This window comes from Triticum aestivum, chromosome 2B (assembly GCF_018294505.1).
Source record: "Triticum aestivum cultivar Chinese Spring chromosome 2B, IWGSC CS RefSeq v2.1, whole genome shotgun sequence".
In the NCBI taxonomy this organism is placed as follows: domain Eukaryota; kingdom Viridiplantae; phylum Streptophyta; class Magnoliopsida; order Poales; family Poaceae; genus Triticum; species Triticum aestivum.
Window position 1 is genome coordinate 56,352,410 of NC_057798.1, and position 21,439 is coordinate 56,373,848.

The 21,439-nt window shown below is 49.4% G+C and overlaps 1 protein-coding gene across 1 annotated transcript; it reads right to left on the bottom strand.

The window, feature by feature from the left end:
* Nucleotides 1–16,158: 16,158 nt before the first annotated feature.
* Nucleotides 16,159–18,159, bottom strand: LOC123043447 (probable L-ascorbate peroxidase 3, peroxisomal). Its single transcript, XM_044465897.1, has 8 exons — nt 17,877–18,159; nt 17,667–17,791; nt 17,450–17,565; nt 17,313–17,361; nt 17,064–17,146; nt 16,888–16,967; nt 16,662–16,764; nt 16,159–16,576 (listed from the first exon to the last, which is right to left on the bottom strand). Exons 1-8 carry the CDS (start codon nt 18,002–18,004, stop codon nt 16,367–16,369), a joined length of 894 nt encoding a protein of 297 aa, XP_044321832.1. The 5' UTR covers nt 18,005–18,159; the 3' UTR covers nt 16,159–16,366.
* Nucleotides 18,160–21,439: the final 3,280 nt, after the last annotated feature.

Below are 21,439 nucleotides of genomic sequence, written 5' to 3' on the forward strand. Positions count from 1 at the left end.
GAGAGCCTAACTGGATACTGTGTATAAATTTAATTATCTATTTGTTGGGTTGTCCGAAGAGATGATATATATAACATAACACACGTTTCATTTTCTCGGTAATTCCATGCCTCATAAATAAATTTTTGACGTGAAGGATTAGGAGACGATAGTCCAGAGCATTGGATGAGTTTCTTTAGAAATGGGAGGGATCACAGGTGAAACTGATGGAAGACTGTGATGGACTAGGCTAAGATGGCTGTGGGAAACCCTATCCCCCCCCCCCTAGCTCCTTTTCCCTCGCCACCAAACAAAGCCGGCAGGCAGCGGCGGGATATTTCTAGCACAACCTCTCAAAGTCACCCTGATGATAGAACTTTTTGGCTGTGAAGGCGTGCGGCCTTGGATTCCTCGACCCTCCATGGTGTCAAGGCTATGAGGCCATGTAGGCACGCAGTAGTGGCATACATGGATGGCGCAACCGCATGTAGGTTGCCACGCTGCCCCAATGCGTGTGCATGCCAAATCAGACGGGATCATGTTGCCTCTACCTAGAAGCCTGATCCGATGGGGATCGTGGTCGTAGGACGTTTGTTCGGCGGATCTATGAGGTGACTTCAATGACAACCATATCTAGTCGGCAGTAACCCTACTTCGAACCGCAAGGACCAAAGGTGCCTAACCCAGGGGGCTTAGTGGAGGTCCAGCTTTAGGAAGCAGTCTAGGGGCTCGACTCGAGGCCAAAAGATCACCTTAGTGTGCAAGCCAAGATGTCGGTGGAGTGAGATTGGTTAGGCGACGTGTAAACCCTAGCCCTCGTCACCTATATAAGGTGGGGATAGGGGTAGCCATTCCCATCTAGTGTCTTAGACTATAATCTCGGTAGCCATACTCATCATCACCCTTCTACCCCCCTCGTACCAGGTGCTCCACCTTCAATTCAAAACAAAGCATGATGTAGGGTGTTACCTCACCATGAGGGCTCGAACCTGAGTAACCCCCTTGTGGAAAAACCATTTTGGTATTTCCGCCCACGTTTGCCACCCTATCAAGGGTATTGTCGGTTTCCCGTACCGCCAGGTGCGGCAGTGATTGGAAGTGGCATGACAAGATTCCCAACCGACAATCGATGTTTTCTTCAGCAGCGGGAGGGGAGGGGGAAGTCAGACTCTCTGGCCATTGGGATCCAGCTAATGCTAGAGGTTGCTTGGTGTGACATATTCGACAACAAGTATATATGCACGTGTGAAAACCCATGATCTTGCCTCTTCAGCTTGTTGACGAGCATGTGTTGTGCACTTGTTGAACGTGTTGCTTGAAGCTCTGCTTTAGGAATGAAGATTCAAATTTCAACCTTTGGTAGGACCTATCAACATTGACGCACGGACGATGATCCCTTGTTGAAGATTGTGTCTAGGAGTAGTTTTTCCTTTTGTTCAGTTACATGTGCTTGACTAGAGGATTACGATCTAGGTCATAGGGTTCTTTGTAGGATATGAAGATACTACAGCGAGGTAAGTCCATTTTGGATGGCCTCAAACTTCCTTTTTTTTAATCAACATGTTCGGCAACAATGCTTGGCTTTGCATGGCATATTGAATAATTAATAATATATGATCGTGTGCATCAATTGATGTAGATCCCGGGGTCAATACATGAGTTGGCAAGGATATGTTAATATATTCTTGTTGGGACGGAAGTTCAGTGTTTTTTGAAAAGAAAAGAAAAACTAATATCTCTAATCCTGGCCAATGAGTTGTTAATATATTATTGTTGGGATGAAAGTCGCCAGATAAATCTTAAAAACACAAAAGACCGCACACTATGCAAACGGACAATCTAGGATAAGATACTAAAGAGGGGGCATTGGGGGTCGCCGGAATGCGTAGGGATAATTTATAGCACGGACTTCAAGAAGGAACTAGTAGGATGGCGTTTCGGTCTGGCGACTCAGGGGGCGATCCCGCGGGCGATGACGCTCGCTGTCCCGCGGCGGCGGAGGACGGCTGGACGGCGGTGCAGCCTGCTGAGGGGCGCGCACGGTGGTGCGCTCCGTCCGGTGGGCGGCCCCTCGACCCGCCTCTCTCCGGCAGCAGGTTCTGGGTGCTGGAGGGGGTCGACTCCGACGGCGACGACGATGAGGCGCCAAATTAGGTTCGTAGTCGGGTAAGTGGTGGTGGTGGTTCGCCGAGGCCTCGTGCGGCGTGCTCGGTGGGTGACTTTGTCGCCCGTGCGGAGGAGCTTGGGGGCTCCTTCGTGGCTGGTCGCCGGCGCGCCTTTGCTCCTGGTGGGCATGGCGGGCGCCGCCTGGCGCCGCGAATCTGGCGTCCGCCGAAGGGGGTGGATGCGGGTCCTGAGGGTCGCTCGCGCGTCCTGCCGGAGGTGGGATGCCGAGATCTGGTGTTGGCTGAGCCTCCTTCGGTCCCGGCGTGCTCGCCGGCGTTGACAGGGGTCGGCGGCGACGGTGGGGCTGCCCATGACAGGGAGTCGCGGGTCCTAGCTAGGGTTTCGGGGGAGTCGTCGACCGGGCCTGATTCTTTGCTGTGCCTAGTGGACTGGCCCAGCTTACCAGGGCGTGGGCTGGGGGGCCCATCGGCCGACCCGCCCGTCTCTTTGCCAGTGGGGATGCAGGGGCGCCCCCCAGTGCTTGGGCCTGACCAGCCTGGCCCCATGGCCTCGTGTGCGCCCGTTTTAAGACCCGGGCCCAACACGGAGAAGGACGAGCGGCCGCCCACCCATATTTATAGGTGGCTGTGGCTGCCAAAGGGTGCCCTAGATTTGTCGCTAGGGTTTCCCGCATCCCACTCTCAAGTGCGGCGATTCGGGCACCTCGCTCGTCGCCTTCACCGCTCTGTCCCTCCCCCCCTCTCCTGCTCGTTCGCCACCGTGGTGCGGATGGGATCCCGCCGCGTGGACAAGCCGCCCATGTCGCCTCCGATCCCGGCGATGGAGTGTCAGCGCGAGGAAGATCTATGGGCGATGGCGCTTTCCAAGGTGTCGGCGCTCCCCGCGGATGAAGGGGGCTGGGGGGCGCCGCCTCCATGGTGGCTCGCGGAGCAGGAAAGGAAGAAGCAGGAGGAGCGTGAGCGCAAAAAGAAGAAGAAGAAGAAGGAGGAGTATCGGTGCCGGGGTCTGGAGCAGAAGAAGGAGCTCAAGAGGAAGGAGTCCCAGCTTCCTCCGGGCGACGAGCGGATTGGGGATCCGTTGGCCAAGAAGCAGAAGCAAAAGGGGGTCGGCTCGGCGCTGCTGCCGCTGGCGGCCGGGCCGTCAGCTTCGAAGGGTTCGGCTGACGCCCCGATTCCAGTGGAGGAGACCGACGGGCCGGAGTGCTTCAAGTGCGGCAGGGTGGGCCACTACCAAAACATGTGCCACTTCAAGCGCCTGTGCGTTGTGTGCCACGAGGAGGGGCACGCGTCGGCGCACTGTCCCACGCGGGGGTGGCCTTTGTTGCTCCAGATCATGGGTAACACCATCCCCGGCGAGGGTTTCTTGTGCCTGCGTTATGTGGAGACGGAGGGCGAGGAGGTCAGTGCCCCGCTGGTGGCAGACGTTGCGATCATCTCGGCGGCGCCCGGCAAGCTATCAATCCCAATCTTGGAGGCAGAGCTTCCCCACCTCTTCGAGGGGGAGTGGGATTGGCAGGTGATGGCCATCAGCGTCGATCAGTTCTCGGTCGTCTTCCCCAACAAGGCCATGTTGCCGATGGCGACCCGCAGCGGCAAGCTTTACCTCTCCATCAACGACATCATGGCGGATATCAAGGAATGGCGCCTGGAGGAGCCCAAGGCCGAGATCATGTCGGATGTGTGGGTCAAGCTGTGGGGTGTACCGACCAAGCACCGCCGCGCGGATCGCCTCATGGCCGGGACTGTGATGATCGGGCGCCCAATGGAGGTGGACAAGGCGTCGTTGGCGGGGCTCGGCCCAGTGCAGATGCGCTTCGCGTGTCGATCCCCGGCCATGCTCAGGGGGTACGTCCAAGTGTGGTTCAACAGTGAGGGCTTCACCATTCGGCTGGAGGCCGAGGCGGGTGGCTTGCAGGGTGCCGCTCCCCCTCCCCATCCCCCAGCTAGCGAGGACAAGGGGCTGGATGGCAAGGACAAGGACCGTGACACGAGCATGGGTGATGACTCCATAGATACTGCGACTTGGGACAAGCTCGGTTTCAAGGACAAGGATGCGTAGGCAGCGGCTCCGGCGGTGGGAGCTGCGAAGGACCAGGAGGAGCGTCAAGTGGTGGTGGGCAGCAACGAGACGAGCTTCAACCAATACGGCTCCAACATGTCGCTCGGCCTCGACATCGATAAGGGCGTCACAGCGTCCTGCGACTCGGAGGGTCGCTCGATGCTTGTCTCTCCGGTGGCTGCGGAGGTGGGTGGGCTGCGTGCTTTCATGGTGCGCTCACGCAAGTCTGCATTCGGCCTCGGTGGCGGCGGGATGCGGCTCCACAAGAAGCCGGCGGGCCGAAAGACTCCCCCAGTGGCGCCGGCGAGTCCCCCTCGGTTCGTGCGGGCACGCCTGCCTCGCAACGGCTGGTGGTGATGGCGCTGGCCTCCCTTGGGGGCCCGGTTGGCGGCCCCTCGTCTGCCATCTCCCCTCCTGCCTCTGATGCGCTTCGAGCGGAGGTGTCCAAGGTGGAGCCCATATCCACGGCCAAGCGATCCAAGGCGGTGGTAGCGTCTCCGGGGACGCAGGAGCGGGCAAGCTAGCGCTCGAAGGGTGCCAAGGGCAACCTTCCGGCCCTGCAACACGCCCAGCTCTTGCTGGCTCAGAAGAACTTGGAAACAGAAGGTAATCCCATGCCCCATTTTACGGTCTTTGATGACTACTCTGACGAGTGTTTAGGGGGTATCTTAGAGGATAGCGGCGTAGTTATGTCCGACGTGGGTGAAGCGCGCGAACTTCTTTCTCTCATTCGTGCTAAGGAAATTGCGCAGGCCGCGCTCGCTCAGGCAGCGGCGTCCCGCGTTGAGCCAGCAGCAGAAGAAGCAGGGGCTTCTCTGGTGTCTGTTGCGCGGCCCGATCAGGAGGATATAGCAGCAGAGGCTGCGCCGTCCCCCTCAACCCGTCGTCCTGCCAAGACAAGACACGTGGCCAAAGCGGTAACCGCTCGCGGTATCCGCCTCCGCAACCGCATAATCTAATGTGTTACATCTTCTGGAACATTCGAGGCTTCGGCCATGCTGGGAGGCGGACCCAGCTAAAATAATTCATACGGGACGAGGGGATCGACGTAGTTGGCTTGCAGAAATCATCAAGGCTAATTTCAATCATCGGGACCTACTAGCTGTCGACCCGCTTGAGCGTTTTGCTTGGCATTGGGTGCCGGCGGTCGGACACTCGGGGGGTCTGTTGCTTGGCATCAACCTAGTTTGCTTCAAGGTGGTGGCATGGGATGCCGGCAGATTCTTCCTGTCGGCTCACGTGCGCCACCGTGCAATACTCCACGAGTGGGAGGTTATTGTGGTTTATGGCCCGGCCGACCACTCGCACTCGCACGAGTTCTTGGGGGAACTCCAGGAGAAGGTTGCGTCTTTGGGAGTGCGTAACTTGCCAATGCTTGTGGGTGGTGATTTCAACCTAATCCGTTCAGGCGCGGATAAAAACAACGGTATCATTAACTAGACAAGGGTGTCCTTGTTTAATAATGCGATCGCATCTATGGCCCTTAGGGAATTAGTGGCTCGCGTGGGCGCATGCTACACTTGGACCAACAAACAACTAACGCCGGTGCGGTCGGTCCTGGACAGGGTTTTTATGTCCGCGGAGTGGGAGATGCTTTTTCCCATGTGCTCTTTGCACGCCGAAACGAGGATCGGGTCGGACCATGTCCCCCTTATCCTCTCCTCAGGGGAGGAAAGGTTAAAACGCAGCCCTCGTTTTTTCTTCGAAACCGCGTGGTTAGAGTCTCCGGACTTTGAGCAAATCTTTCTCACGAATTGGGAAAACTGCGTCGCCCGGGTCGGGCACACGCGCGGGCCTATGGAGTTCTGGATTTTCGCAAGGGCGGGTTTGCGTGCGGCCCTCAAAGGGTGGGGGCCAACCAGGGTCGCGAAGATAAGCTACTCCGATCGCGTTTGATCGCGGACCTCGCCCAAATGGATGTGGCTGCGGATGTGCAGGCTTTCTCGGAGCAAGACTGGGCTCAGCAATACGCGTTAGAAGCCCAAGTCGAGTCCCTCCTTAGAGCAGAGGAGGAGTACTGGCGTAGACACGGTGGTATCAAGTGGACGCTCAAGGGAGACGCGAACACTAAATATTTTCATGCCTACGCTAATGGCCGGCGCCGCAAGTGCGCCATCCTGAGATTGCAATCCGAGCAGGGGCCCCTTTTGCGGCAACAGGATATCGTCCGTCACATCTACGATTTCTACATCCAACTCATGGGTTCCAGGGAGGAGTCCCGAGCTCGGCTACGATCGGATGTTTGGGACCCTGCGTTGCGGGTCTCGGACGAGGAAAACGAGGGCCTGGGGTTGGCCTTCCTCTCTGAAGAGATTGACAAGGCAGCTCTTGGGATGAAATCGGACACCGCCCCCGGGCCGGATGGGTGGCCGGTGGCGATGTTTAAACGGTTTTGGCAAGTGCTCAAAGGGCCTATTTTCGACATTTGTAACGGTTTTATGCGGGGTACGGTAGATATCTCTCACCTAAACTTTGGGGTTCTCTCTCTGATTCCCAAAGTTCCGGGTGCGGATCATATTAGGCTATTTCGTCCCATTGCGTCGATTAATGTCCCGTTTAAAATCTGTGCTAAGGCTTGTTCTACGCGCTTGTCTCTGATAGCTCATCGTATTATTAGTAGGAACCAGTCGGCTTTTACTCGTGGTCGCAACATATTGGAGGGGCCGTTGGCCCTCCAAGAGATTGTTCACTCGCTCAAACGCTCTCGCCAGCCTGCGATTCTTCTAAAATTAGACTTTGAGAATGCGTACGATCGAGTGAACTGGGAGTTTCTCCGACAAGTCCTCCTGGACCGAGGATTCTCGTCGGTTTGGGTTCACCGCATGATGCAATTGGTCTCGGGGGGCCAAACGGCGATTGCGGTGAATGGAGAAGTAGGGAACTTCTTCCGCAACAAGCGTGGGCTACGCTAAGGGGACCCAGCCTCGCCGTTGCTTTTTAACTTTGTGGCGGACGCTTTGGGCGCCATGCTAGACAAAGCTCGTTTGGCCGGCCACATCAGGGGAGTGGTTGGCAATCTGATTCCTGGGGGTGTGTCACACATGCAGTATGCGGATGACACGCTCCTTCTTTTCGAGTCGGACACACACAGTATCGCAACGGTCAAGGCCATTCTCCTGTGCTTTGAACTTATGTCAGGGCTAAAAATCAACTTTCACAAATGTGAAGTGGTGTCCATAGGGATGGACACTGCCGAAAGCCAGCGGGTAGACAACTTGCTTAATTGCAAACTTGGGCAGTTTCCGTTTACTTACCTCGGCCTCCCGATCGCGGTGAAGAAATGCTCGATTGCCGATTGGGATCCTCTCAACTCCAAGGTTGCGAACTGGGTTGGTCCGTGGAGAGGTAGATTTATGTCTTCAGGGGCTAGACTAATCTTAACTAACTCCAGCCTCTCATCCCTACCTATGTTCGCCATGGGTTTGTTCTTGCTGGCTAATAGGGTGCACTCTAAAATGGACACCCCGCGGGCCCGTTTCTTTTGGGAAGGAGCGGGACCTAAACGGAAGTACCATATGGTTAAATGGCAGGCCGTTTGTAGACATGAAGCCCGGGGGGCCTCGGGATCATCAACTCTAAGCTGATGAACATTGCACTCATGTGCAAGTGGAGCTGGAAGCTGTCTCAGGGAGAGACTGGCCTCTGGGTTGACCTCCTCCGTGCGAAATACTTCCCGAACGGGAATTTCTTTGAGGCGGTATCTCATGGGTCCCCTTTCTGGAACTCAATCCAAGCCCTCAAACCGTTCTTCGCCAGGGGCGCGAGGTTTGCGGTTAACAGCAGGCGCTCCACGCGCTTTTGGCACGACCTTTGGATAGGCCAACAACCCCTCTGGTCGGAGTTCTGCCAACTTTACTCCATCGCAGTCGAGCCCAACCAACTGGTTGCTTCGGCTCTAAGCTCCTCCCCGCCCTCTATCAACTTCAGAAGGGAGCTCTCGGGGCCGGAGCTGGTGGATTGGGATCGCCTCCGGGCTTTGATAGCGGGTGTCCGCTTGTCGAACACCGCAGACTCGGTCTCTTGGAGACTTTTGGGCTCTGGCAAATTCACTGTCAAGTCCCTCTATAGAGAGCTAACCCGTAGTCATGCCCCTATGGCTGCCACGGGGCTCTGGAAGGCTAAAATTCCGCTCAAGATCAAGGTTTTCCTCTGGCAACTTTGCCAAGATCGCCTTCCTACCTCTATCAACTTAGCTAAGCGCAATGGCCCTGCCTCCGGTCCTTGTGCTTTATGTGGTGTACCGGAAGATGCTGACCACGCTTTCTTCCGGTGTTCTTTGGCGCGCTTTGCCTGGAGCGCGGTACGTGAGGCCGCGGGTGTGGATTGGGATCCACGCTCCCGCTCCGAGCTTGTGTCATCTTTGTCCTTGGTCCAAGGCCCTTCCCGCCGAGTCATGTGGACATGTGCGGCGGTCATGTTATGGGCTATATGGCATATTTGTAACAAGTTTACTATTGAGGGAGTGTTTCCCTCACACCCCGCTGACGTAATCTTCAAATGCATCGTGTTCTTGCAACAATGGGCACCGCTGGGAAGACAACAGGACTCTGATATCCATCGCCAAGCTCTTATTCGCCTCCGCTCCGTCTACTCGGCGTCCCGAGCCCCGTCGCCCGCGTCTGCTGCCTCATAGGGATGGGCAGCCCTTTTGGTCGAGTTACCTCTGAGCCTGCGTGCTCGTTTGGCTAGGCCGGAAGCGCCTTGTAATGCACTTTATTTCTCCTCCGGTTGCTTTCGTGATGTGTTCTAAGACCCTGCAAGACTAGTTTGTGGTTCCGTGTGATGGTTGTTTGGTGTGTACGCTGCCTATGTTGAGGGCTTTATTAATTTAAAGACGGACGTCCCTGACATCTATGTTCTAAAAAAAACACAAAAAAACAAGTGGCTGCTGGAATGTTTGGAAACACCACAACGGGGTTGTGTTTTGTGAGCGCCGGCCAGACCTGCAGCACCGGGAAAATATTTTGTGCTCCCATCCTTGGGGTGCTCCCTGTGCTCCAACTTCAAAACATCAATTTTAATTGTTTCATTTTTAAAAAAAATGCTCACAAGGAATGTGACTACAACCCCTAAAAAACTCGAAATGTACGTTGAGAAACAAAAAAGACAAATTCAGTTGTGAATAGTGTCTAATGTTGCTTTGTCTTTTTATGACACTATTCATGCTAGATTTCACATTTTTGTATCTCAATTTTCATTTAGAGTTGGGATTTGAAATTTTAGGTCTTGTAGTTACATTTCTTGTGAACATTCACAAAAAAATTCAGAATTTTTTGAAACATTTAAAATTGATTTTTTTGAAGTTGGAGTATGGGAGAAGCACCTCAAGGATGGGAGCACCTGATATTTTCCCCTGCTGCACCTCCGTTGGGCGTGCTATGAAGCCTAAAAAATAGGGAGGAGCTAGCCTCAAGTTCGCCTTCATCTCTTAAAAGATGTGTTTGAGGAGAGACAAATCCTTGCCATGCGCCAACAAATTTGCAATATAGCCAGAACCAATATAGAGCTACGAGAGGTAAAGGCCTACCGCATTGGACATTGAACAATAGGTTACCATCTGCCACAATAGACTCGTATTTACAAATTGTGCATCCTGATAGTCTACGAATGAAGTGGTGAGTGCCACGTCATGTTCATGAGTGGGCTCATCATGTCCCAAACCACTTAAGATGCTAAAATGTTGTTCAAGTGGAGTTTATGCGTAAAGTTTAGTTCAAAGTAGAAAAAATAAATCAAAATGTGGTTCAACCTAACATTACTTATCACATAGCTAGCTTACTGGAGAATTAAGTTGTTTTTAACTACATCAAGAAGATGAATGGATAGGGCCTTGAGTTCTTCGAGAATTCTGACCCATAGAACCTTTTGTACGTGTGTTGTTTGATTTGTATGATGCAAGTCATATATATTTTATTTTTTGAAAAGGATGAGTACCCCTGACCGTTTACTAAAAGTCCCAAGTAACCAAGTTCCAAGTACTAAGCTCCGGAAAAAGAAAACTAAAAGTTACAGGACGGAAAGCCACGTCTTATGAAAATATTCTTATAGTTTATTAGCACCAGATTCCATAGATATACATTGATCGGAACCTATTGGACAAATATCCTGTGTTTTTCCTTTCCACAACCAAATGTCATCTCAATCCAGTTGTATTTCAAATGGATTCCTGCACGCTGGGGTCAGTATCCACACTCCCGAGAGTGAAGTATGTTTTAAACCTTGAGATTGTAGAGCTCGTCACAAATAAACCCTCATCTCTAAACCCCTGAAGTATATACCCCGTACTCAGGGATCTCAGCCAATCCCAACCCTGAACCCATTTGGTGCACAGGGAAAAGCATGATCCCGGCAAGAATATTTTTTTTAGTTTTTTTACTCTCACTACACTGGCCCACATCGGGATGAAAGGTCTGCCAAGGGTGCAAGAAAAACAGCCAACCACGGAAGATGGCTGCGCCCACACTGTTGCCCCGGTCTCGCCGTCGCTCCGGAGGCAGAGCACGAAAGCTGGCCACCTTCTGCGTGTTGGCCAGCTGGGTCGGGAATGAGGCGCTGGAGCGTGCGAGCCCGGCGACACCGACGGCGCCTGAGGGGGCGGGGTCGCGGGTGGTGGTGGCCGCGACAGACATTGGGGACAGCGGGCTGTTGCATGGGCTCACGCCAAGAGAGATAGAGAAGGGGAGAGATAGATGAAGATGACACGTAGGCCCAGGTTGTCATCGAGAGAAACGAGCGATCCCGGCCGGGATTATGCTTACAAACAGGTCTAGGATTGGTCTACGGTTGAAAATGACCGGGATTCAAAAGGATAAGGTACAAACTTTAGGGATTTGGAGGTGAGGGTTAATTTGCTACGAGCTCTACAATTTCAAGGTTTAAATCAGACTTCACTCCACTCCCGAGCACTCCATGTGCGGATGTGCCCCTGATGGCCAGGAAAGCAAATTATTGCCCAACACTCTTGCGAGTCACACTACTGTCTCCGTCTCTTTCTTGCTCCATCTTTGCGCGCACCCATCATGGACGGCAGCAAATACTTCCAAAAGGGTTCCTGTTGCACGAGGAAAGTTGCCAAGGATGATTGGTGCTCCAAGATGGCGTCGGCACATCGCAATTGAAGATCCTCTGAGTGATTGCGTTTGTCTTTCAGATGCCTTCTTACTCAACAAGCGTTGGGATTACAAGTTTCTTTTTTTGTTGTTGTTTTGGTCTCTGGTTGGTTGCAACGTAAACTGCAACAAACGCTAATATACTTATCTGGGGATGACAAACACACGCGGGCTAATATCTTTCTTAAATGGAGACAAAAGGCTTCCTTCATTCATTAATCATTAATTAAGAAGAGTTTTGGGCACATAACACTGGCTCCACAACATGGCCCGTCAGATAAAGAAACATATATGGATTATTCTAGAGGCATCATGATGCTCAAGTGGCTAGCCCAATGGTGACCCAAAACTTTGCCTCGTCTTGGATAAGCTTGAGAATGTAGTATATGGTGTATGTGGGTTTCTTCCTAAACGCTTTAACATGTCTCTCGTTCCAAATAATTAAACAGACAAGCATAGTAAAAGGGCTCAATAATTAAACGCATGGTGCGCGTCTGTGTCAAGCTGCGCGCTGGACACGACACAAGCTCACTGGTATGACGCACAGCATGTATCGTCATGCATTTTATTATTCAGCAACAGCCGGATCAGAGGTGAAAGTGATGGCACACTGATGAGCTTCTCGCACATTGCTTTGCATGTCAGTCAGTAATACTGGCAAGGCCTAAGTACAAATCAGATGAGATGCCCCTCAAAGAAAAAACTCTGATCAAACTCAAATCGGATTGAAGCCTGATCAACCTCATCCAGGGGACTATCCACACAAAGAAACGGTGTTCATGATTCTTCACTAGGCACTGTGAATACATCTCATCTGCTGGGGAAAATGCATGTGTGTCTCGCATGTTTAAACATGTCCATGGCTTGTGAAGGTTGAGATCAGCAATTGTAAATTAGCAAACCCAATGAACAAATCTTTTTGGTAAAGATGGCATTGCTCAAGCAAACCTTTCTCGACTGTTCTCTCTGCTATTTACATTTTTTTTCTTTTGCGAACATGCCATGTGTCTTATCATTTCACTGATAGAAAGAGCGGAATACAAGAGGTTGGCAATCCGCGACTACATGCATGCTAGTGCGTAGTGGCGGGTGCCAATGAGCAGAAGAGAAGGGTTCCTCAGCCCGAGGAAACAAAGACTAAGTTACGTGCACGCTATTTACATTTCTATACTCATCCTAAATTAAACCAGCCGGATGCCATTTCTGATGACATTTTACATGCTTTATTTGAGTACTTCTGTTCATGCCCCCATATGAGTGACCTGTCAAGTGCAAACCATGGTATCTTTGTACCACTACCACCAACCATGTCATTGTATAGTCTGCATCACCATGTCCGAGCTCCTGTCACAGACCTAGGGAAGCCAAGAATAAAATTAATTATCAAAGACGAGAGATATTTAGATAAGACGAGAGATATTTAGTTTAGCATGACCGGCGCAGTTGATACACAGCCGAGGATGAAAGAAGGCACCGCTATGTGTTGAGGAGGAATTATGCAGTTGCCTATTGGGGAGAGGAAGAAGGCAAAAATGCAAAAATGGGAAGAAATACAGGATCCTCAGTTTTTCTTGATGTTTCTACTGATAGTCTTAAATCACACACTCTAACCTGTCAACGGAAATATACAAAAAATGGATAAGAGCAATTAGATCCTATATTAAGCTTCTTCTTCCCATGGGTCTGGTCCATAACCTATAGAATGCATGCTCCGCGATATCAATTATCACAGATAACATAAATACCAACATATTTTTTCAAGAAATATTAACATGGCTGATCCAGCCGCGTAGATTAAGTTCGACAAATCACCTCCAATCATGGCCACATGGCTTCACAGTGATTGCACCTAGCCAACATCTGCAATAGCTTGATCTGATGCACACCTCGTTACAATGTCACAAGTTGTTTGTCCGTACTGAACAAGTTCGATAACCTTTCTGTCATCGAAAATGAGATCTGATGTCAATGTGTTTGCTCCGATCATGGTGGATAGGTTTCTTGGACAGTGCAACCGCGGAGTTATTGCCCACAAATGGTGTGACCTTCCTTTGCTCATGGTGTATGCCCTGCATGTCTGCAAGGATTCGACAGAGCTATGTCGTGGCCATCTGCTGCCGCTGCCTCAAAGTATTTCGCCTCACATGAAAATAACATGTTAACACATGGATAGAATATCATGACACATTTTTATCTTGCAAGGCAGAATAGAAGCAGCGACCGCGGTGTGCCAAGGCCTATGCCTTAGTGACTCCTTTTCGGACCTGAAGAGCATGTAAACAAGGACGATCAAGCTGGGACTGGACAACAAATCAACAATTGCGTTGTGCCAGAATCCAGTTCACCATGACCGGAGCAAACACATAGACACGAGATTTTACTTCATTGCTGAATGTGTTGAAGAAGGAAAGGTGCACATCAATCGATCATGTCAACATGGATGAAGAAGTTGCTAACATTGTAGCCCTCATAATGCTAATCAAGCTGATGCAGAAGCTAGGCACGATCCAAGAGCCTTGGATGTTAGTCTCGGATCAAATCACTAACTTGAACCGGTGGATGCCACTACACTCCAACACACGCGACGGGTTGAACATTGGCAAGAAGATGGACATGCAACTTCTATCCCACTTAACTGGCTCTCGATTCATTCTTCACTTCCTTTTATAAGGGTTCAACAAATGCACATCCTAAACTATTCATGGTCTATAATCACGCACCAAAGGCCACTGCATGCAACCTAAAACTAAAAATACTTGCAAGGGATCATGCATCCACACATGTTGCTCGAGAAATACGACATGATTCAGTCAACAGATAGGAGCCACTTAATTTTGAAGCGCTAGAACCTTTAAGGGGGGGGGGGGGGGACTAAAAAAATGTACCAGCGGCGCAAAACAAGTGAGTCGAGCTTGTCCCTTTTTAGACAATACATGAGCTCATCCCTATAAATTCATTTTGGTCCTTTGGCACACAATGCATGCAAATTGGACGAAGATTAGCTTCATGTGATATTAAACAAAGATTAGCTTCCAATGGGTTTCATTCAGCTAGCATTTGTAATTTTTGGCATGCATGCATAAGCTGTACTTCCTTCCAAAATTTACTAAACAAGAAAAAGAATGCTTGGGCCAGCGGACATCTCTTCGGAGAGAGCGTCAAATAGGAAAGGCCTTACCTCGCTATTCCGCATGTTTAACGTGGAATAGGAGGAACCTTGGAAAATACCTTGTGCGTGGCTGACTGGGTGTGTCTATCCTTAATGAGTTAGGGTATGTTGCTCTTCCTCTTCCCCTCAGTTGTATCCCAGCCAAATCCTATTCGACGCCCATTGCGCCGGTTCAAGGCATCGGCAAAAACGGGCGCACCCCCAACCTCCATCGATGCTACATGGCCAGCTGACTAAAAGGTATACAGTTTTTTTCTCTTTTCTTTTTTCAAAATGCATGAAAAAATTTCAACATCGTTGAATTTTTTTCAAAATTGATGTTTTTTCAAAATCGATGAACTTTTTCAAAACAGGTGAACGTTTTAAAATTTGAGAATTTTTTTACAAAATTGCTGAACTTTTTTCAAAATCAATGAATTTTTTTTAAGTTTGTCCACTTTTTAAAATTGATGAACGTTTTTAAATTTTGAAGATATTTTTTAAAAATTGATAATCTTTTTCAAAATTGGTAAACTTTTTAAATTCCTGATTTTATTCAAATTTAGAAATTTCAATGATCAAGGGTCAACTGCTGAACGAACGAGGGAGCCTGTAAAAGAATCTGTAAACACATAAAAATGTTTTGATTTCTCATTTTTTTAAATCTGTAAACTCTAAGACAAAGGAAGCAAAAAAAATCGAGCAAAAAAAACTAGTGCAAAGGACCTTTTTTTTAACTGTAGACCTTTATTAAGCAATGTTCATAGGAATACAAATGATATCGGGCAAGACAGAAAGCCGCACGTGGCGCCCGGGGGAAAGCGAAGTAGCAGCCTTGGCCCAAGAATGGGTTTCAACTTTCGCAAAAAAAAAAAACCACCTCGCCTCTGGTGTTCCAATAAACGGGCTGGCCCAACAATGTAGCTCCATGGAACGGTTTTGGGATGATTCTATGGACCGATTTTAGAACATTTTGTGTGTTTTCTTCCTTGTTTTGTTTCAATGTGTTTTGTATCATTTATTAATTTCAAATACATGTTGACTTTGTTTTTTAGTACATGTTGTACACTTTTTGTATACACGTGTAACATTTGTTGATACATGTTGAATATTGTTTCAAATACACACTGAACATTTTTTTTTAAATACATGTTTGAATGTTTTTTTAAAGTGTTCAACATTTTAAAATACATGTTGGACATTTTTTGGATGATACTAAACTTTTTTACATTGTGTTGTTATTTTTTAAAGATGTCACGAAGATATTTTTTGAATGCATAAACATCTTTTTTAAATGGTCATAAAAATATTTATAAATTATGTGGACAGTTGTTTACATTTTATACTTTTATGAAATATCATGAACATGTTTATGAAACATGTGAACATTTTTGGAGTACATGTTAACGTAAACTTTTTTCAGATGCACCTTGAATATTTTAGAAAAAAAGATGAACATCTTTTAATACACGTTGAACATTTTTCCGAACACACACTGTCATTTTTCTTTGCATGCTGAACATAATTTCAGGAAATGAGACCCTAATCTACCTACTCCCTTCTCTTTACTTTTCATGCGAGTTCTTCTCCCAAAAAATGCTCACTTGTGAACTTGGGAAAGATTACCGGATTATTCATTGCCAAAGATTACAGTGGTTGTCGATTGTGACACGAGGCTTATTCATTGCCAAATATTATTTCTACCACTTGAGAACTCCGTGGAACTCCCGTAGAAACTTGCACGATCGACAACCACTGTATTTTCCATTATTTCACGTACAACTACACAATGTTACATAGATGATAGATAGTAGCACGCATTCTCATCACTGTATCAGCACATTAGTTACAAATACGACTGAACAACATCTCAATGTTAGATTTAACTTTGGTCTTCAGAACCCATCACTGAATTTTCAGTTATCTGCACATGGAGACTTGCAGCCTAACCACTGAGCCTCCTCTTGGATTCACAGATGTAAGCGCAGGCGATGACGGCAACCGCAACCGCAAAGACAGTGGTAGTTCTCGTGACAGCCCTCTTGGCTTTGTCTCTGCACCCCCACGCCAGTAGAGTAGCGCGAGAAGGCGTGAACCCGAGCTCGGAAAGCTTCTTGTGCGACTCGGCATAGTCCCTGAAGAAGGCATCCTCATCCTGCGCGAAACATAATATCCCACACGCTAAGCAAGATGAATGTAGCACATGGATTGGAGATATTCTTAACTGAACTCTGTTTTACCTTTGCGTATAATTCAACGAAGCGACGAAAATCGGCGTCCTCCACGAGAACCTTGTCTGTAGGCAGCTTCAGTAGCCCATTAGAGTCCCCTTTCAGAAGCTCACTGTAGCATATACAGCAGACGAAGTCAAGTGATGACAAGGTTGTGGTGAACTGTTGGTTCTACAAATATTTAAAATGTTATAAGCTGAAGCGCAGTCTATGAACATGGTATGATTGTGCTCACATGAAGTAGGAGTTGTCGAACTTGAGAGGATCTTTTGTCCAAGCGCCGTCAAATCCCGATCTATCCGGACGAGCTTTCCCCTAAAAATAATGTACATTGCAAAACAAGAATATGAATTATGATTAATGAACACTGATCTGAATCTGAATACGAAAAAGAAGGCGTTGAGATATTACCAGAGTATGGCCACCCGAGAGTGCTACTATGTCCTTGTCGGTCAAGCCCATTCGGTAGAAAACTTCCCTGAGGTGTGAAGCACCTGGTCACATGATAAACATAAGCAATTTGCCACTGACTGTTGAAAGCAAACTCTAATTCAAGCGCATTAGTTGAAACTGTTATTTTGGTTGCATCCCACATTTCATTCACGAAGAGAAACAATGTGCCACTGGAATCTAGAGTAGATATTTTTGTAAGTTGATTACCTTGCTTAGCATCTGGCAAGCGTCCTTCCTCAATGGCAACTGAAGAATCCTGCGATACATGGTTGCTATGGTAATGAACTGATGTTTTTTCTCGACAATTAATAGAGCAAATGTTGCTGCTGCTTTCATGAACTCACCCTCCTGCCAGGAACGAAATCTATGGTTGGTCCGCCGGTGACCTCGACGGCCACGACTCCGGCGAGCTGGTACAGGTCGGCGTACGTGATCTTGGGGTGCTTCTGCTTAATCGGCTCTGCACCACAGGTATTCATCATGTTTAAATTCAGTTTGGCAGGCTTAATTGGGTCAGAAACGAAACTCTGAACAGCCAAAACCAAGTCTGACAGTGCTGACCAAGAAGGTCGACGGCGATCTTGAGCCCTGCATTCGCGGCGTGGCTGAGCTCCTCCGGGAACCTGATGGAGCCGTCGGGGCCTCCGGTGTTGGTGTTCTTGTCGTAGGTGCCGGCGTCATGCCATCTGCACGCACGCACCATGATCACCGCCGTCGTTAAGCTACAAAACGTGCATTGCTCAGGCGAGAAAATGGGGATGAGGAACTCACGCGAGGCGGAGCATGATGGGGGCGCAGCTCTTGCTGGCGATGAGCGCGCGGAGGTCCCGGCGCGCCCTCCCGATCTCGGCCACGTACTCCGCGTCCACCACCGGCCCTGTTGCCGCCGCCGCCGACATGGTCACGCACCCAACGTGTGCCTTTCTCCGTCTCTTTCTTGATGCCTGGATGGAACAAAGGAGCTCTGGTTGGTTTGGAGAGGCATGGAGCGCGGTTTTGTAGAAGTCGGGGAGAAGAAAAGGGTGGACAGCAGGAAGGAAGGAAGGAAGGAGAGGGAGGAATGGAATGGAGTGGAGGCGTGGAGAAAGCATGGGATCTCTCCAGATGAAAGCAACGTCTTTGCCATGTTTATGCTGATAAGCGATTCCCGCCGTTAATCAGTGGGCGGCAGCGGGCAGAGCTTTCTACAAGTTTCTTCACCCGAGTTTTAGTTTCTAGTACCTTCTGGTCTGGGTTTACAAAGTCTCCAAGGTATTTTTGGGACTACTGTAAACTTGACGGTGCTTCACCGACGAGCCTGTAAATTTGCCATCCTTCTGTCTGCCGTTCCAATGGCCAATGGCGGGAGGGACGGAGCTGTTAGGATTAATCTTGACATGTGTTGTACACGTCCAAGTGTACCGTGATGTGTGCGTTGCATGCCACGTTAGTACTAGAGATGCATGGTAGTTAAGATAAGTATTAGTCAAGAGAATAGGCTGAGTTAGTTTGCATGCATGAGTTGGTAGCTGGACTCGGCCGGGTTGTATGCGGCCGTTGAGGAATAGTGGGCAGCGCTGCATGCTGTTAGTGGTGCGTGTGCGTGGTGTTAGTGGCCGGGAATGGCGCCTGGTTAGTGCGTGGGTGCATGACATAGGTGGCTGGGTCCTTTGTATATAAGTGTTGTGTTGGAGCAATGAAAAGGCGGAGCCAAGAGGGCTGGAAAAAACACAATGTAGTCTCTTATTCCACCAAAGAGAAGGGTCTCTCGTGCAAAGTAACAGCCGGTCTTCTTCTTGGTTGTGTGTGTGTGTGTGTCTGTGTAGAGTTTCTTCATGGTGTGTGTTCATGAGAGATGAGAGAAAGAAGAACGGCGCTGCGAGGAGGCGGCGCCAACAGGAGCTACAGTATTGGAGCCGGGTCAATTGACACCGATGCCACTGGCCCAAAGCCTGGTTCGTACATACAACCCATCATGAAAATAGTGCAGTGAAAAACAATTGACTCGAGTGAAAATAGGACCCAATAGGAAGCAACTAATTAACGAGCGCTCCTTCGGGAGCCTCGCAACGATCAGCGTCACTTGTCGCGCTTTCAGCCATTCGCCACGTGTCGCGCTTTTTTTGGATTTTGATTTTTTTTTGGCACGCGCTTTCGGCTTTTTAAATGATTTTTTTCGGGTTTTTTCTGACGTTTTGGCTTTCCACCGGTCTTCCATAGCTTTTCGACCAAAAAAAATTCGAAAAAAATTATTTTTGAGCAAAAAAACGCATTTTTTCCGCGAGAGTCACGGTTTTGTTTTCGCGAGAGGCATGGTTGTGCTTTTTTTGCGGAAAAACTTCCAATCTATTCATCTTCAATCATGGCAGTACAACGAATATCAGAAATAAAAATTACATCCAGATTCGTAGACAACCTAGCGACGATTACAAGCACCGAAGCGAGCCGGAGGCGCGCCGTCGTCATCATCCCTCCATCGCCGGAGCCGGGCACAACTTGTTGTAGTAGACAGTCGGGAAGTCGTCGTGCTAAGGCCCCATAGGACCAGCACCCCAGAACAGCAACCGCCGCCGATGAAAAATAATGTAGATCGGAAGGATCCAAACCGAAGACACACGAACGCAGACGAACAACGACAAGATCCGAGCAAATCCACCAAAGTTAGATCTGTCGGAGACACACCTCCACACGCCCACCAACGATGCTAGACGCACCACCGGAACGGGGGCTAAGCGGGGAGACCTTTATGTTGGGGAACGTTGCAGAAAATTAAAATTTTTCCTACGGTTTCACCAAGATCCATCTATGAGTTCATCTAAGCAACAAGTCAAGGGAGATAGTTTGCATCTACATACCACTTGTAGATCACGAGCGGAAGCTAGCCAAGGGGATGGTGATGATGGAGTCGTACTCGAACATGATTCGGATCACCGATGTCCAAGTGCTGAACGGACAGCACCTCCGCGTTCAACACATGTACGGGACGGGAGACGTCTCCTCCTTCTTGATCCAGCAAGGGGGAAGGAGAGGTTGAGGAAGATTGCTCCAACGGCAGCACGACGGCGTGGTGTAGTTGGTGCAGCAGTACTCCGACAGGGCTTCGCCAAGCATATACGGAGGAGGAGAGGTGTTGGGGAGGGGAGGGGCTGCGCCTTGGCTTGTCTTAAGCTCCCATGCGCCTCCCCACTATATATAGGGGTGGAGGGGCTGGTTTCTTGCCCTCCAAGTCCATTGGGGCGTTGGCCAAGGTGGGAGGAAAGAAATCCCATCATTTCCTTCCCCACCGATTGTTATCCCTCCTTTTTAGGGATCTTGATCTTATCCCTTCGGGATATGATCTTATTCCTTCTAAGGGGGGATCTTGGTGCGCCTTGACCAGGGGTGTGGGGCCTTTCCCCCACTACTCACGTTCATGTGGGTCCCCCCATGCAGGTGGGCCCCACTCCGGAACCTTCTAGAACCTTCCCGGTACAATACCGAAAAATCCCGAACATTTTCCGGTGGCCAAAATAGGACTTCCCATATATAAATCTTTACCTCCGGACCATTCCGGAACTCCTCATGACGTCCGGGATCTCATCCGGGACTCCGAACAACATTCGGTAACCACATACAAACTTCCTTTATAACCCTAGCGTCATCGAACCTTAAGTGTGTAGACCCTACGGGTTCGGGAGACATGTAGACATGACCGAGACGTTCTCCGGTCAATAACCAACAGCGGGATCTGGTTACCCATGTTGGCTCCCACATGCTTCTCGATGTTGTCATCGGATGAACCACGATGTCGAGGATTCGATCAAACCCTGTATACAATTCCCTTTGTCAATCGGTACGTTACTTGCCCGAGACTCGATCGTCGGTATCCCAATACCTTGTTCAGTCTCGTTACCGGCAAGTCACTTTACTCGTACCGTAATGCATGATCTCGTGGCCAACACTTTGGTCACCTTGAGCTCATTATGATGATGCATTACCGAGTGGGCCCAGAGATACCTCTCCGTCATACGGAGTGACAAATCCCAGTCTCGACCCGTGTCAACCCAACAGCTACTTTCGGAGATACCTGTAATGCACCTTTATAGTCACCCAGTTACGTTGTGACGTTTGATACACCCAAGGCATTCCTACGGTATCCGGGAGTTACACGATCTCATGGTCTAAGGAAGAGATACTTGACATTGGCAAAGCTCTAGCAAACGAACTAAACGACCTTTGTGCTATGCTTAGGATTGGGTCTTGTCCATCACATCATTCTCCTAATGATGTGATCCCGTTATCAACGACATCCAATGTCCATAGCCAGGAAATCATGATTATCTGTTGATCACAACGAGCTAGTCAACTAGAGGCTC